Here is an 18,066-nt window from a genome sequence, read left to right on the forward strand (position 1 = left end):
AACACAGCTCCTTCCCAACCCCAAAAATAGCTTCTCTTCCTCCATCTAGCAAAAGGCAAACTTGTCTCTCTGTCAGAAGAAAAGGCAAAGTTGGAAAGAACCACCAAAAAAAATGACATCAACCAACAAAAAAAAAAGGAGTTTTGTTTTAAATATTGTAACTGTGGATGATGAGAAAGAAATTAATGTTAGAGAGTCAGTGGTCTCAAGCTGAAAATGAAACAAAATAAAATAAAATAGATTAAATTGTAAATTCATAAAAAGTTAAAATTTATATTTAAATTAGAATCTAGTCTCTATACATTATGATAATTTTTCAAATCAAATGAACTATTATAAAAACTTTATCAAAACTATAACAACTAAAATTTTCTAACTGATATAATATCTTGTATTTAGAAATTCGATTCTCACATCTCATATACATAAAAAAAAAAAAAATTAAATAAAAATTAAATGAAAGAAATATATATAAAAAAGGTAATGTTTTTGGGTTTGGCCTATGGAGGAGGTGCCACGCCACTCCACTGCCTGTGCCTCTTTTACTTTGACGTGTCATGCACTTTGATGCTTCCTTTCTTCCATTAAATACCTTCTCTTCTTTACTCCTTTTCCTCTTCCTCTCCATATACTCTCTCTTTCTTTCTCTTTCCTTTCATTTTCATCAATCAAATTAATTAACCATTCATATTTTGTTCCTTCCCCCTCTTCCATTTTCTTTCTAGATTTTGAGAGTGTTTGTGTTTTCTACTTCAATTAATCCACTGAACAAGAAAAAAAAGGTGTAGTTTAGTTTGTTCCCTAAAAATGCCTTCCTTTGTTGGTGGAACTCAAACTCTAACTCATCAACCTAAAGATTCATCCTCTCTTGACCTCCCTTCTTTGGTCTCTTCTTCTTCTCTTCCTCTTACTCTCAAGGTATTGTTAAAACTTATAAAGTAGGGCATAAACAAAGATAGATAATTTTTTGTTTCCCTTTTCTCTAAGGATTTTTCCTTGGTGTTTTTGTAGTTTGTAGACGTGAGTTATCGAGTAAAGATGACGGATAAGAATAGTGGAAATGCCATCGGACGAATTTTCGGTTGTGGCTCGTCCGATGGGGCGCCACCGCCCGTTCAAGAGCGGAGTATTCTACAAGGGGTTACTGGCATGGTGTCTCCAGGAGAGATTCTAGCCATTCTTGGTCCGTCAGGAAGTGGCAAGTCAACTCTTCTCAATGCACTTGCAGGAAGATTGCAGGCAAGGTTTTAAATATGGATATCACAGAACTGTCAAATCAATTTTAGTTTAAGTTTATTAATAGAAATATTTGTAAAATTTAATAGAAAATGTCAGATTCATCCTTTATGTTGATATCAGGGTAATGGTCTGGCTGGATCAGTACTGGCCAACGGTCGAAAGTTGACTAAATCCATACTCCGACGGACTGGGTTTGTGACACAGGACGACGTCCTCTACCCGCACTTAACCGTCCGAGAGACACTCATATTCTGCTCTCTTCTCCGACTGCCTCTAACCCTTTCAAAGCAAGAAAAAATCGCGGTCGCCGAGTCGGTGATCGCCGAGCTCGGGCTAACGAAATGCCAAGACACGATCATCGGTAACGCCTTCATTCGTGGCGTCTCTGGCGGAGAACGAAAAAGGGTCAGCATAGCACATGAGATGCTCATAAACCCAAGCCTACTAATCTTGGATGAGCCGACGTCGGGGCTCGACTCGACCGCGGCGCATCGGCTCGTGACGACCATGGCTGCCCTGGCTCACAAGGGCAAGACCATAGTCACTTCAATTCACCAACCTTCGAGTCGGGTGTACCAAACCTTTGACTCGGTGTTGCTGTTGTCGGAAGGAAGATGTTTGTATTATGGGAAAGGAAGTGAAGCAATGAGCTACTTTGAGTCTATTGGTTTCACACCGTCTTTTCCTATGAATCCCGCTGATTTTCTCCTCGATCTCGCCAATGGTACGTACTCCATAAATTTAAGCCGTGTTCATTTACATACATATTTTTATTGGAATTTGCATCTAGTCACATATATCCATCAAGAATTTATTATAAAGTATCTTATTTGAAGAATTTATTAAAAAAGTATCTTTTTCAAAGAAAAATATATATCATGTCAATTTTTGATTGAATACTCGGATATGTCAATATTTACCTTGAAGTTTTTTTCTTACTATTTGAAAAAAAAAAAAAAAAATTGTTATATATATAGACAAACATTCATTGGACCGTCGAACTATTAGAAAAATAGCTGCAAAAGTACTTCAAATACATATGAGTATTTTCTCTTTTTAATGTGGCATAATCTATTGATTTCCACTTTTGTAATTAATTGATATTTTTTCACATTTTAATCTTTATTATTTTTTAAGTAAAATATAATTATTTTTTTGACTGTTAGAACATTTTCATTCATCCATTTAAGTTTTCAAATCAGAGTAATGATTCTTCGTACTAAATTTAGTCCAGTCTATTATTTTAATTTTTTGAATTAATTAATATTTTCATGTTTTTTTTATGTAGTTTTTTCGTTTATTCTATTTATTCTTCTTTTAGTAAAATTTAATTATTCTTTTAATTAACTTTTTTTCTATGACATCATACCAATCTAAATTTAGAAATTAGAGATTTGATTCTTCAATTTTCTATCGTAAAAAAAAATTATCATAATTCAACTTAATATTAAATCAAAGATTTGATTCTTTCATCTTTTATAGTAAAAAAAATCATCCTAATTCAACTTAAATAGTAAGAAGTTAATTAAGTAGTAAAAAATTGAAATTGTATTTCTAATAATGGGTTATTTTGATTAAGGATTATTTTTGTTTCTTTTATTAATTTCATGTGAAATTTTAAAAAATTATTGAACCAATTTTTTTCTTTTTTCTTTTTTTTTAAAAAAACATCATGGTCGGAGAAAAGGAAGAAAGAAAAAAATAGGAAACATTCGGTTGAAGTGAAGTGATGAAGTAATAAATGCATTTACGGGATTTTGACTAAATTAATTAATTAATTAATTAACCAATTTTTTTTTTCTGTTTTTAAATATTCTCTTATTTGTTTTATTACTTTAAAATACTGTAGCCAGTGGTACTAATGGCGGTGGGAGATTAACTTTTTTAGGAGTAATATTTATATTCCTCAAAATCTCTCTCTTTTTATGTGCTGAATTTTTTGAGTCAGAAAATTCCTATTCTACCGAAGATTGTGTGTTCTTATTACTTTTGTTTTATATTTTTAGAAAAAAAGAAAAAAGAAAAAAAAGAAAAACTTTTTTCCTTCTTGATGAGTAAAATGAGTGGATATTGTGTCCATGTGTTGTGAGTAATTTTTTTTTTTTGCCTTTATGGCAAGCATCCACTATCCATGAGAAGCTTTTAGGGTTACTTTCACAACTACCTTCAACAAAAATCTATCTTTTTACTATTCTTTGCTATAATTTATTTAAAAAATAAGGGAAAATGGATCTTGGTCAATTTATTTATAAATACAACAAAATATCACTATCTATCGTTGATAGATCGTGATAGACTTCGATCACTATTTGATAGATAGTGACATTTTGCTATTTTTAAAAATATTTTTAACAGTTTTACCATTTAAGATAATTATCTCAAAAAGTGAGTCAAAAGTCTTATAGTGAATAATTAAGACTCTGTTTGATGATTATTTAATTTTTTTTGTTTTTGTTTTTGAAAATTAAGTTTATTTCATCCACATTTCTTACCATGATTTGCATCTTTCTTAAGTAAGTTCTTAGTCAAATTTCAAAAATTAAAACAATATTTTGAAAGTTTTTTTTTTTAATTCACAAAATTTGACTTGGTTTTCTAAATAATTGATGAAAAATAAATAACAAAATAAGAAATTTGGAAGAAGAAGGAATGTATATAGATTTAATCATCAAAACAAAAATAAAAAATAAAATGTTATCGAACAAGGTCTAAAATATTATTTGAAGAGATTTAAATAATATTGGTCTAAACTAGTCAAACTATGTATCCTTAAATGATCGGATCGGAATGGTTTTTTTTTTTTTTTCCGAAGTTTTAAGAAAAATCTTTAATTGAAGTGGGGGAAAAGAATAGTAAGTTTCAAGGCCAAGTTAATAAATATGATTATCCCTATCACTAGATTTGATGAAAATATTGACAAAAATTGAAGAGATTTGTTTTGACTTCTTAATTTTTATGTTTTTTATTTTAAAAAAATTAAATTAAAAAACAAGTTGAGAAAGAACATTAAATAGATGTTATCTCTTATCTCATAAATATCAGGAGCCTGAAATGACCATAAAATAGGGGACTGACCCACCTATTTAAATTGCTAGCTGTCAAACAGGGAGTCTACAAATGTCCTTTTTTTTCAAAAAAAAAAAAAAGAATTAATATTATATCTTATTTAAAAAAAACATCATTCATTAAATTTGAAAATTATGTAATTTGTTTGAGAGTTAATATTACAATTTCATATGTAAATAAATTGGATTTGTGCAATATATATATATTATTTTAAATAAGCATGACTAAATATAAGTCACTTTTCAACCCATAGTGGAAATATTTTTCTCCAAGTGAGTTGGAAAAAAATTTAAGAGAGAGAGATTTTGAAGAGATTAATGATTTGTGTTTTGTTTTAAATGGGTCCTAAATTAGATACCTTAATTCCAAAGTAACTGGTTGAAAAATGCAACATACCTATGGTCTTCCCAAAACTCTTTTCCTTTTTTTTTTTTAAATGATATAATATTAATAAATAAGATATAATATAGAAAATTTGTTTTAATTGAAAAAACCGTTGAAAATATTTTCAAATAGTACCTAATCTATCTATCAATGATAGATAATAAATGTCTATTAATGTCTATCAATATCTACATTAATAGATAAGTGATATTTTGTTATATTTATAATTTTTTTTTGTTCATTTCTCTATATTTGAAAATAGTCCTATAATATAAGTATTATTAATTTTTTAATAAGATATAATATAGAAAAATTATTTCAAATGGTAAAACTCTTGAAAATATTTATAAGATATAGTAAAATTTTCGAATTATCAATAATAGACGCCAGTGTCTATCAGCGTTTATCATTGATAATTCTAAAATTTTGCCATATTTTATAAATATTTTAGTATATTTTTCTATATTTAAAAATAACCCTATAATATAAGTATTTTTTTATATATTAAAAAAAAACTCTTTTCCTTTTTTATACAAACATGTATAGTTAAACAAAATAAATAAATAAAAGGAATTCTTTAACATAAATCAAATCACTTTCCTCAGCTTTTTTTCTTTTTCCCATTAAACAAAAACCTCTACTTTTGAAAAACAAAGCTACTCAACTTCTGGTCTTTGAAGGGTTTTGGATTTTTTTTTTAAAAAAATTTGTTTTGCCTTTTAAAAGGGCTTTATAAAAATCAATATCTCAAAATTCTTTTATTTTGTGGTCTACCCCATATGTCTAAAAGCCATAGAAAGAGAGATGTTTCTTTGATCACTTGAGTCTTCTTTTTTCCTCCCTTTCTTAGTGTTTTTAGGAGTCATAGGTGTGAGAAAGGATACATAAAACTTTAGGGTAAAATATTAATTTGTTGGAGACATATATATAATTATATAATATGCTTTTTGAGTTTCAAGGTATCATCAAATTTAAGAACACCATGATTGTAAAGTGTAAGGATATCAATATATAGTGGGGTGGGGGAGGTTTTGACTTGGCAATTTGAAGTGGATGATGCACCATCCTCTTAGTTAATTAGTAATTAAAGTTAATTTTCTCTTTAAAAAAATAATGATGGGTTTAATGTAGTTTTTTTTTTCTTTTAAATATTGAAATTTACATCTTTTACCATTCATTACATGTCTTATCATTTGAGTGAGTTATGTTGATTAGAAAAACTTTTCTAGCCCAAAATTTTAATTAGAAATTTAAGATGGGGTTGTAATTAAATTAGTTGTGAAATAATTAAGAGGGTTAAAACTTAAAACTATGGTGATATTGATTATCAAATAACATTTTGATGGGGGTGTTTTGAAGGGGCAAGGGCAGCCTAAGCTAGGCTATGTAAGACAAAAAGGTGATAAAATAATATAAAAACATTTATAGTAATAATAATAATGTAAATGGCAAGCTGTTGGAAAAGATGATTCAACCAACTTCTCTTAGCCTCACAAGAAGAAGCTTAGTGAGCCCCATTTCAAATCTTTTCATTCATAATGAAGCAAATACCATAATATAACTTTTTTTTTTTTCTTTTCTTGTTAAATCTTTATTCTTCCTTTCCCTTTCTTCTTTCTCAAATAATTGAACAATTGATATCATTATTTAAATAAATAAATAAATAATGGTGTAGTCCCTACTTCTCCTTAGGTTGAAATTTGGAGGGGACACTTTAATCAAAAGATTTGAGAATAGTCTCCTTTCTATTTTTCATATTTAATCTTTCACTTTTATTTGTGATCTTATCTTTACTCTTCTATGATCCTTAAAATCATACTCTAAAAAAAATGATGACAACAATATTAGAAGAATGACACTAAATATTAGAAGAATTCCTCTTTGTCACTCTATTTAAGCTTTTCATAAGATAAGTTCCAAAATAGCATCCAATAATCTCTAAGTACACAACCACACACCGAATAATTTCTAATTCATCGATCTCTCACATCAACTAGTCTTTCTCCCAATCTTTATCTCTCCTTAACTTCTCTTTAAAAAATCACAAAACCTAATATACAGACGTGTGGTCGACCTAGCCTTTCTTAACCGATAGATACAACATCATCTCAAAAAGAATCGAGAAATCTTAATTGTAAAACGACCATATAGAATATCTCTCTCTTAGCGCCCGCCTTCTCAAAATAAGGCCTAGATTAGGCCAGCCACGTGTAGGGTAGAGATTTTGCAGTCCCATTGGGCATATAATGCTAGGGCATAATGATAACATTTTGGAGTGTTAGCCGTGAAAGAAGTGGAGAGAGATTTGGCCGCCCAAAATGCTTGGTGGTAGGCACCAAGCACTAGTGGAACTCTTGCCTTTACCACCAACAATGCACACCTTTTTTTTCCCCTTGTTTTTTTTTCAAAGAGTTATGGCTGTTCCTTGTTTTAAATGTTTTTTTTTTAAATTTAATAATGATACTTTTTTTTTTCTAAGAAGGTGCATTTTTGTAATTTCACTTCTATTAATGGGGAAAAAATTATTAAAATAGTTTATTTATAATGGGAAACATCCACTTTTAGAATAATCTACACGTGCATGCATTTCAAGGGTCTGTCTTTTGCTTTAGGGTTTTTTTAGTGTTTGTTGCGTCGCTTTTTATTTTGAATTATATACGCCACCAATTCAAACATTCCCTTATCCAACCGCACTTACCTAATTAGTTCTTTTATTTTTATTATTATTATTAATATTGGGACATGTGTATTGTTAATTATACCCTTTATATGTATATATGTTGGTGTTACTGTTGAATGGGGTTTTATCCAATCATATGATAGTTTAGAAAATTCTCATGTTTGGTTTTTATTTGTTACTAATTGATCTGAAAAGTATTTTTAGTTTAAGCAAAAGCATTGTTAGAAAGGATAAGAAAGAATATATTGTCACTGCAACTTTCAATGGTTAAGAATGTTTAGTAGCTGTTTAGGAATAGTGTCATGAAAAACTAGTTTTATGTGAAATTTGGAAGAATTTGAATAATTTTGTTCTTTTGTTATTGTGTGCATGCATGCAGGTGTTTACCAAATTGACAATACAAGTGAAATGGAGAAACCCAACATGAAGCAAACCCTAATTACTTCTTACAACACTCTTTTGGCTCCAAGAGTAAAGGCAGCTTGCATGGAAACATCAATGTTGCTCGAAACAATGACACGTGAAAGGAAATCGTCAACCAATACTTGCAAAGCTAGTGTTGTGTCGTGGTGCAACCAATTGAGTATCTTGCTCCAGAGAAATCTCAAAGAACGAAAACACGAAACCTTCAATGCTCTAAGAGTGTTCCAAGTTATCACCGCAGCGATGCTCGCTGGATTGATGTGGTGGCACTCAGATTTTCGAGATATTCAAGATCGCCTTGGCCTTCTCTTCTTCATTTCCATTTTTTGGGGCGTTTTCCCTTCGTTTAACGCAGTCTTTGCATTCCCCCAAGAGCGAGCAATCTTCCTTAAGGAACGAGCTTCTGGTATGTATACGCTATCGTCTTATTTCATGGCTCGAGTCATCGGAGACCTTCCCATGGAGCTCATCCTTCCAACAATCTTCCTCACGGTGGCATATTGGATGGCTGAGCTAAAACCGGAGCTTAGTGCCTTTCTCTTGACATTGTTGGTCCTTCTTGGCTACGTGCTTGTATCGCAAGGTCTCGGCCTCGCTTTAGGCGCAATGATCATGGACGCAAAACAAGCTTCCACCATAGTAACTGTGACAATGTTGGCATTTGTCTTAACGGGAGGATTTTACGTACACAAAGTACCAACCTGCATGGCTTGGATCAAATACATCTCAACCACATATTACAGTTATAGGCTCTTCATCAACGTGCAATACGGCACCGGAGACAAGATATGGTCGTTGCTCGGTTGCTCACGACACGGAACCGACAAAGCAAGCTGCAAATTTGTGGAAGAAGATGTGGCAGGGCAGATAAGCCCTGCATTGAGCATTGGAGCTTTGTTATTTATGTTTGTGGGTTATAGGTTATTGGCATATTTGGCTTTGAGACGCATCAAATAGAAGAAAACAAAAGCCCTAAAAGAAGGAGAAAATGCAGAAGGAAAAGCTTGCATTGCATGCATGTTTGACAAAGTTTGGGAGGATTTTCCACTAACCATTTGGTTCTCCAAACCACACTAATGATGATTTGGGTAAATGTAAATAGCCAAGATGAAGTTTATGAATGTTTTTTCTTTTAAATGTTACTAGCAATATATGCAATATGAGAATCCCAACTCTCTCTTTTGGTACATCTATCAATAGAATGAATAAATGATTTCTTTCCTATTTTTTTTTTTGAGAATGTCTTATCTTTCATTATTTTTCTAAAATATCTCAGTATCCAATCATAATTTGTCATAAAACAAATTTATTTTATCTACTTTAAAAAATATAGTATTCTATCTTTTGTAATGATAATGAGATGCATAAAGATAGATTATTTTGATATGCATCATCCAACTAGAAAAAAGATACGTCAAGTCAAAATCAAATATTAAATAAAAGGTCAAGTCAAAATTAGATGTCAATAGGAACATGGTTGAAAAATAGGATGATGAAACTTTGAAAGTAATGTTAGATTCATGTGAGAAAAGTTATGAGAGTACTTGAACTGGTCCATGAGGGTAGTTGTATTAAATGCTTAGAATTTAGCATCTTAATGGAATACACAAAATATCCAATTTGAGGTCTTTGTACAATTCTTCCGATTGTATGTTCTAAGGAATTTGCATGTCAAAGCTTATATTTTCCTCATTAAAGTCATCCAAGTCAAAGCTTAATAATTAAGATGTACATGGATATTGCTTATGCATGATGCTCTATTATTATTATTCAAAACCCAACCATGCAATTCGTTCATTTACTCCCTGTTAACATTAAAAAAAAAAAACATTATATAAGAAAGATCAATCCACCACCACTGTTTTCTTTCCTTTGATATTGAACAAAATGAGGAAATTTTTACATAGATATAAAGCACCAAGCACGAACACACCTATGCACTACTGTCATTATGTTTATGTTTGTTGCATCGGTCGATAGAAGCCTGCTCATGCTGCTTTGGCGGCGCTTTTTCACCTTATCTTTGCTCTGGACGGGAGTGCTAGTGGACACGCTAACAACTATACAAAATCACTGAACTGTACAATGTTCACAATTTCCTAAAAAAAGACTAACAAAATCAGAGTAATTAGATAAGTACACTCATATTTGTGAAGCTATTAATTAAACAACATACGTAAGACAGTCATAGATCATCAGACGTCCCTTCCATAACTTAAGTATTTGCATCACTTCTCAACACATCCCATAAGAACTCATATTTAAATGTAAAATCTCGAATAGTGAAGATATAATCAATCAAATGTTGATCCTTCACTATAATGCTCGAGGCTCGAACACGCTCCAACGTCGATAAGCCATTAATTGACATTATATCATCACACAACCTTTGTCTTCTTTCAGCACCATGAAGCAAGCTTGGCAATATGGGTAGTTGCTTCAGGATACATAGATTTTTAACGGTGTCACTTCTTGTTTCAACTAATGCCTTACGTCTTTTTCTTTTCTTCTCATTTCTCCAGAGCCATTTGAAGGTATAGTTTATTATGTTTCACTACAAGATATTGCACCCTCAAAATTGTTATTATTTTCATATGGTTGAGGATATTACAATCAACTACAGGAAATGAATCTGCTTGAGTTTCTCCATTCATTGTCTCAACTATATCTTCAAAACTTGCAGCTTCAACCCTATTAGCTCGATCTATTCCAAATACGAGTTGTAGATCTTCAAAGTATGGAAAAACCTTATTGCGAAGGCCTTTGGCTGTTGGATGACTCTACAACACACAAGAATAATTGCAAAAGAAAATAACATACATATTTGAAATAATTATCGTTTGAAAAGCACCAATAGTGACAATCAATTGACATGTACCTTAACCTGATCGTCAAAAGTATGCTTCTCAACTTTTATGCATTTATGAATGGCATTCCATTCAAATCCAGAGCAATTCGGTCCTAACATTTCAGCTATTGCAAGGTATTATCTTTTCAATAATTTTACCTCTGATTCAATATGTGGTCGAGCCTTCAAACAACAATTGGGATTTTCTTCTTCCATCCATTTATGAAGATGTTGCAAGTAACCAGGCTTGACGGTGCCATTATCGGCATGCCATTTACTTGATTTAGTTAGTTCCACCAACCCAACAACTAAACGAGCATCTTCTTGTTCGCTCCATGTTCGTTTTGCTCTAGTAGTTCCCTTGGAATGTTCTCTCTCATCCATGTCTAATCTATTATATAATTTATCATAAGTAGACATACAAAAAAAAAACAATAAAAAGATAAATAAATGATCCAATACATTATATTTAATTAAAACATACAAATTATAAATAACAGGAAAAAAAAAAAAAAAAAACTAAGAACGTCTACTAGATCTCCATTCATTAAACATTTCTCTAGCCAAACTATTCCTCCAATTTGTCCATTCACTTGAGCTTTCTACAAAATCTATTAACTCATATTCGGTGTCCATATGATTTATAAAAGTGACATTCATGTCCTCTTCTAATGGATCAGTAGTCATTTCTCTTGTTATAAGATTATGAATAAGACAACAAGTTGATATAATTAGACATTGAGTTTTCGCTGGATAATAAGACTTTCCTCTGAGTATGGATCACGGACGTTTTAGAAGATCAAAAGCTCTTTCTATTACATTACGAGCAGATGAATGCTTCATGTTAAAAAAACATCTTCAACGGAGTTGGTTGATGTCCAACTCTTCGATCATCTAAAGGATATCTTTATTAGGGAGAAGTCCACGGTGGAACTGGTCAAAGAGTCAACGTCCACCAGCTTATTATCTACTTAACAATATGTGCCACAAAGGATGGAAGTGTCACGACAAACCAATTTGGCCAGATTCCCAATCGGTTTTTTGTTAAAACAAATTATTCCTTTTCCTCTCCCTTTGTGACATCTGTATAATTGATTCTTTTCCATTCTTCATTTATTTTCTTCTGAGCCCAAATTAAAAAAAATCATGTACAAAAAGATGGTATGCAAGAAATAAAGAAAATCTTCCCTTGAAATTTCATTCTACCTGAAACTTCAACTTGGTATTAGAGCTCTCATGGAAAACGCTACCTCCACAGTAAACTCATCCATTGGTGAACCAGTGAAATTCAATAGTCCGCCGCTCAACCAGCTTCTCAATCAAATTACTTCAATGAAGTTGGATAGAAGCAATTATCTACTGTAGAAAAATTTTACCCTACCTATCCTTCGAAGCTGTAGACTCGAAGGCCATCTCACCGGTAAAGAACCATGTCCTCCCATGTTTCTTTTCTCATCTGGTGATAACTCGACACCAACTATTGCAACTCCTAACGGTGCCTCCAACTCTTAAATCATCTTAGATGAAAATGTCAGCCCATCTGAAGAACGAAGTCTTAATCCCCAATATGAGGCCTCGATAACTGTCGAACAGCTTATTTTGGGGTTGTTATATAATTCCATGACACCAGAGTTTGCGGTGCAACTAATGGGCTTTGAAAATGCACAAGAACTGTGGGGAGGCATTCAAGAACTGTTTGGAATGTAGTCAAGGGCTGAAGAGGACTATCTCTAGAAAATTTTCCAACAGACTCGAAAATGTAATCTAAAAATGAGTGAGTATTTACGACTGATGAAGTCACATTATGACAATTTACCATAGGCTGGTAGTTCGGTTACCATCGTTATTGTAACTTTGATTCTACCTCCCAGATGTTCGATACCTTTAAAATCATTAAATAAACATATAAGTCGAGTAACAACCTTGAATACAGGGAAGCGAGATAGCACATTTTCGGTATTATCATTTACAGTCGGCATTTTTTATTTTGGTATGATTATTTTCTGTGGTGCAAGTTCGATTTTTAAAAAATTAATCATCTGAATGTTGATAACGTGCATGTCTATTTGCATTTTTCTTTTTTGGCAGTTTTCTCTGTTCTAGTTTGGTTATTGATGGTGTAAAGTTCTATAGTTTAGATCGAAAAATATGCCTTAATATGCTGAAAGACAAATGGAGTCCAGCTCTGCAAATACAAACTTACTTTTGAGGTATCAAAATGTTAAGTATGATATTTCAATGATTGCATATTAGTTTTGAAGATTTTGATGATCTTTCACTCATTTAATCAGTTCAAGGACAAACAGATATTAAAATTTGATCACTGTAGCACCTGAAATGTGCTATCTCGCTCCACTTAATTGATTTTTCCTAAGTTTTACATATTTATTTCATGATGCACCACAATACTCACCAGCATTATAGCAAAATGCTACAATTTGATGGTACCAATGTTGCAGCGCCAATGTGATTTTCACTTAAATTAACCTAGCCGCTAGCATTTTAAAATCAACTCATTTCCCAATTTTCCCTCTACAAAAACACTATCTCCACCATCCTTTACTCAATTGGGGCTCCACTTAATTTGAGATTTTTTTCTAAGTTTTACCTATTTATTTCATGATTTTACAGGTTTCAGATGCAAATTAGGCAAAACGGACCCACAGGGAAAAAACCGGGTTAATCTGTACTAAATCGAAGGCTTAAAGCATTAGATTGGCAAAAATGACAAAAATGCCCTTGAAGTTGGGCTTCGCGCAGCGCCTAGGCTAGTGGACACGCAAACATGGAGACTGTTGTGCTCCAAGGTGTTGTGGTCGATGCAAAAACCAATAGTTGATGTGCTCGCGTGCATGAAGCACCACAAAACTCACCAACATTATAGCAAGACGCTATGATTCGAGGGTACCAATGTCGCAGTGCCAATGTGATTTTCACTTAAATTAACTTAGCTACTGTATTTTGAAATCAACTCTTTTCCTAATTCTCCCACTACAAAAACACTCTCTCCACCATCCTTTACTCAGTTGGGGCGGTACATATCCTATTTCCTTTTGTGAAGTTAATTTCAAGGATGATTTTCAGCTAACTACATGAAGAAAATCTAACACGAGGATTTCCATAAGCAACCGAAGTGAATCGTTCCAAATTCCAATTTGATTGAACACAAACAATTACGGTCTTTAAACGGAAACTAACAGGTGATGCATATACAAAAATTACAGCATGTTATAATAGAACCAAGGGATAAAGTATATGTACCTTTGAAGAACCATTCTTCAAGAATCCCTTGATCGAAGTCCAATGTGTCCAAAACCAGCAATACTCGAACGCAACGAACAGAAACAACAACAACACAAAAACTACAATCTTCCAGATGCTCCTCGAATCTAATCGAGTCCAACTCGATTCACAAACTGGGTAAAGACAATACCACAAGTGTTACCTTGGAATTCTCGATGTGCATATAACTGCTTGCCACCTACGCTCTGCCATCCATTCAAACTTTAGGAACTGAGAATCTAAGAGTTGTGGGCTCTATATGATCTTGGCTTGAGGAAGAGACTGGAGGTCTACGATCGAGCAAGTGGAAGATAAGAAGCTGGTTTATCTCATAGACGATGTGCTCGATCGTTTAGTAAATGAAACCTATCGCATAGACTTTGCTACTCGATCGTGTAGCAACAATCAACTGAATGACTATCGTATAGTCAACTCTACACGATCGTTTAGTCTCTATCAATGTATCGCTTAGTAAAACTCTTTTACTCAATAGCTTTTTCCATGAATACCTTCCGAATGAGGCAACTCCCAAATTTAGGAAAAATAGTTTTTCTTTTATCTCACAATTACCATAAAACTTCCAATAACCTCCCACTCAATTGGTTATTAGAGAAAAATAACTAATTATCATATAATTAATATTATAAATAAATATAATAACTAACTTATCATATTATATTTATAACCTATAGTTTTAATATTTCATCATATGAAACATATAAACCATAGTTTTTTTTTTTTCTATTTTATGGTACTTGATATAAATCATATTTATATCAAACCCTCCAAATAATGTATCTAATACATCACACCAATTATATCACATATAATTAAATTTCCTCTTGTTAATTTAAACACTTCAAACTAACCCAAAATATGATTCTCAACTTGAACCCATTGAGTTACCAGGGGGACCTTATGGACCTGTAGATTGAAGCTCCAACGGTACGTGAATAACTGACTAACTTTTTAATCACGAGATCTACCATTCGTTAATTGTCGGGCACTCTACTAAAGACCGACAGCTACACTCTTCTCACTATAGATATGTTTCTGTGTCCATATTAACCAATCAACATTGCGATAACCCTTTACAAATCTCTCGTAAGTACAACTGGACCAATTTACCATTTTGCCCCTGTAGTTACATCTAACTCCTTAAGTACCACTGATTCCTCCAATTATCAATAAGTCATAGTCTTATTATGACTGAGACCCCTCTTCCAAAGAGAAGGTGTGACCATTCAAAACCCGAAATTAGCCCTTAAGGGAGCAATCTATCTACTTACCCCAGCTTTGGGGAAAAAGTGAATTCTGTCTTGTGTAACTGAGTTCCTAGCTCCCCTATCAGACAAATCCCGAAAAGGTAGGCTTGTTGAGTTGGTAATCTGGCCACTCTCACTCATACTAATCAAAGGACCGCCCTCATAGGCAGGAGTTCCTAAAACACTCAGGATTGAGGTCATGTCATCTATGGTCGTTTTAATGAAATGTAAGTCTCAATTATCAACGGTGTTATATAAAGAGACTAATAATCTTGTGGTCCGGTCTTATACAAACTCTTTATTTAGGACACTTCTGCTCGCATGTCTCCACATGAATGGTCAGGATCAGACCATTTGTATCACGATACAACACTTGCAACTATCTAAAAAACAGGTTGTATCCATAATGTCACAAGGAAAAGGTATCCCTCCTTTATCCTTATACTACAGAACATTTAGGATATTACTCAAGGCATGATCCACTTTTATGTCTCACATACATGCTTAAGTTTACATGAAATAACCACAGATTTTAGTTTATTGGATATGAGTAAATGCAAATAAAATAACTCTTATTTTATTAATAACAATGTGTACAAACTGTTTACAAACTATGAGACTCTGGGAGAATTAGGACACCAATCCCAACAATCTCCCACTTGTCCTAATGCCTCAGGAGACTAATGTACAATACATGAAAAAAGTACAATATACAATAAGCTAGGGCATACACTATACCCTAGTATCATCTAAGTTAGGCCGTTATTAAATACATACATGCATGGAACTCAAAACTACACTCGGCTATGGCAAAATAAATGTTAATTAAATAAAGTAAGTTCAAAAGATTTTCACTAAATTCAAATACTAAAACAATAGTAGGGTGCTCATAAATCATAAAGGACAACAAATAAGTCTGAAAAACAATTCTTAAAAGTAAGTTTTAAACATCAAAACTAATAGTTAAGAGAACATGAAAAGAACTTTAAATCTCATGATGCAGAAGCGTAAAAACTAGTCCCAGTGGCTCGATCACGAATTCCACTTGTCAATCGTCAGTGCATCTCTACCCTTACCTGAAACAACAACATGAGAAAGAATGAGTATAAAATACTCAGTAAGTAACCCTACTACTGGGGTCAAGCTGGGCATCTATGTCCTCTAGATACCCACCTCTGGTGAAACATATAAACTGCTCTAGTCCTCATGGGACACATATGCATATGAAACAAGAAGGAGACTGAGTCCTATCTTACTGTAGTTAAGTATGCCCACTACCTCCGGTGAATCCCGAAGGAAACACAAACTGGTGACCGAAGGCGGGATTCATAAACTGATGAATCCCAAAGGAGACACAAACTGGTGAATCCCGAAGAAAACACAAACTGGTGAATCCTGAAGGAACACAAACTGATGAATCCCGAAGAAAACACAAAATCTAATGGGCATCTAACTAATTAATAAGGATATTTGCACAGTCTCAACATCATAATCATCACCATACGAATCTATGACATACATATAAACCTCAACATCATGGCTCTACAACATACACATATACCTCAACATCATGGTTCTACAACATACATGTATACCTCAACATCATCAGATCAAATACAACCATGGAAGCACATACCATCTCATACTAGCATTCAAGTGTTCTATGTGCATAAATAAATAATTCGGATCTCGTAACAGAACATACTTTAAATCATGTTGTACTATCAATCTTTCATGCTGTCATTCTGCCATAACTTCATTTAACATGCTAGCATAAATCTACTGACCCGTGGTAGTTTCAGTAGTAAGATTACTTACCTTTGATATTAGGTCGAACCAAAAAGCAATTAAATCTTTGTGAAATTCTTGAATCCTTATCAAGCCTAAACATAAACCACACTTAAAATTAATAGTTAAGGTCAAATTCCAAAATACCCAAATATACAAAATATTTCCAGATGACCTTATCCTAGGGTGTGGTCCAATCGAATTCACCTCAAAACCTTCAATTTTAAGACTAAATAATTAGTAAACCAAAACTCTTCTTCATCTTGAATGAAATTCTTGAATCAACCCCCCAATCATTAATTTGAAATTAGCTTACATGATTAAAGCTTGAATCAAATACATAACTTCACTATCAATGTCTCTTGTGAGAGTTTCTGAACCTAACTTAGATGGCCAAACAGGACGCAAACAATCAGTAGAAATAAAACCGAAAGCAGTAAAGAACACCAAAGATATATAGTGGTTCGACCAGTTTGGTCTACATCCACTTTGAGAATCAGCTTGAATTAATTAATTAATGAGCAATAAAGGAATTTTACAAATTACAGATAATCAACGAAATCACCAATCTGTAATTTAAGTATCAACTGATACCGAGAGATATCACACAACATCGCCTCTGTCTACTGAGAACAACCTGCTGCAAAATAGTCCAAAACAGTGTGCTACCCGCCTCTGATCGGTGAACCACGCGCAGACCGTGCCTCTCTCACTGCCGACAACCACTATCGGACACAGCCACCACGGCGAACCACTGAAACCGCCGGGATTCAAAGCCCACGCTGCTGCTCAGATCGACAAAGTCGACCAAGCTGAACCGGCCGTTGCTCCTCCACAAAGAACCAGCCGCAGCTCTTCCACGAAGCCAACACCCAAGTTCAGCTGAGCGGCTCTTCGACCGACGGCCTCCGTCTTTATTCCAGTCGGCTACAGCAGTTTCAACACTAGGCGGCGCTTTTTTTCCCTTGCGGCTGCTACTATTTTTTTCTCTTCGCCAAAAGGAGACCCACGAAAAAAGGCCCTAATCGGAGAAGATAGGGATAATTACAAGTTTGTCACTGCTCAATAATTACAATAATGCCATCGGGCCT

At 33.3% G+C, this 18,066-nt stretch overlaps 1 protein-coding gene across 1 annotated transcript; it reads left to right on the top strand.

Annotated features, from left to right (window-relative positions):
• Window positions 1-609: 609 nt before the first annotated feature.
• Window positions 610-9,016, top strand: LOC120086440 (ABC transporter G family member 25). Its single transcript, XM_039043090.1, has 4 exons — window positions 610-918; window positions 1,012-1,239; window positions 1,360-1,963; window positions 7,749-9,016. The coding sequence occupies exons 1-4, from the start codon at window positions 808-810 to the stop codon at window positions 8,747-8,749; spliced, it is 1,944 nt and encodes a 647-aa protein (XP_038899018.1). The 5' UTR covers window positions 610-807; the 3' UTR covers window positions 8,750-9,016.
• The last annotated feature ends 9,050 nt before the right edge of the window (window positions 9,017-18,066 follow it).

The sequence above is a fragment of the Benincasa hispida genome, chromosome 9 (genome assembly GCF_009727055.1).
Source record: "Benincasa hispida cultivar B227 chromosome 9, ASM972705v1, whole genome shotgun sequence".
NCBI classification, from domain to species: Eukaryota; Viridiplantae; Streptophyta; class Magnoliopsida; order Cucurbitales; family Cucurbitaceae; genus Benincasa; species Benincasa hispida.

Excerpts from the sequence above, each read along its gene's own strand:
- LOC120086440 (XM_039043090.1), top strand. The coding sequence starts at position 808 with ATGCCTTCCTTTGTTGGTGGAACTCAAACTCTAACTCATCAACCTAAA. Across the intron at positions 919-1,011 it reads CTCTTCCTCTTACTCTCAAG|TTTGTAGACGTGAGTTATCG; the intron begins GTATTGTTAAAA and ends GTGTTTTTGTAG. Across the intron at positions 1,964-7,748 it reads TCTCCTCGATCTCGCCAATG|GTGTTTACCAAATTGACAAT; the intron begins GTACGTACTCCA and ends GCATGCATGCAG.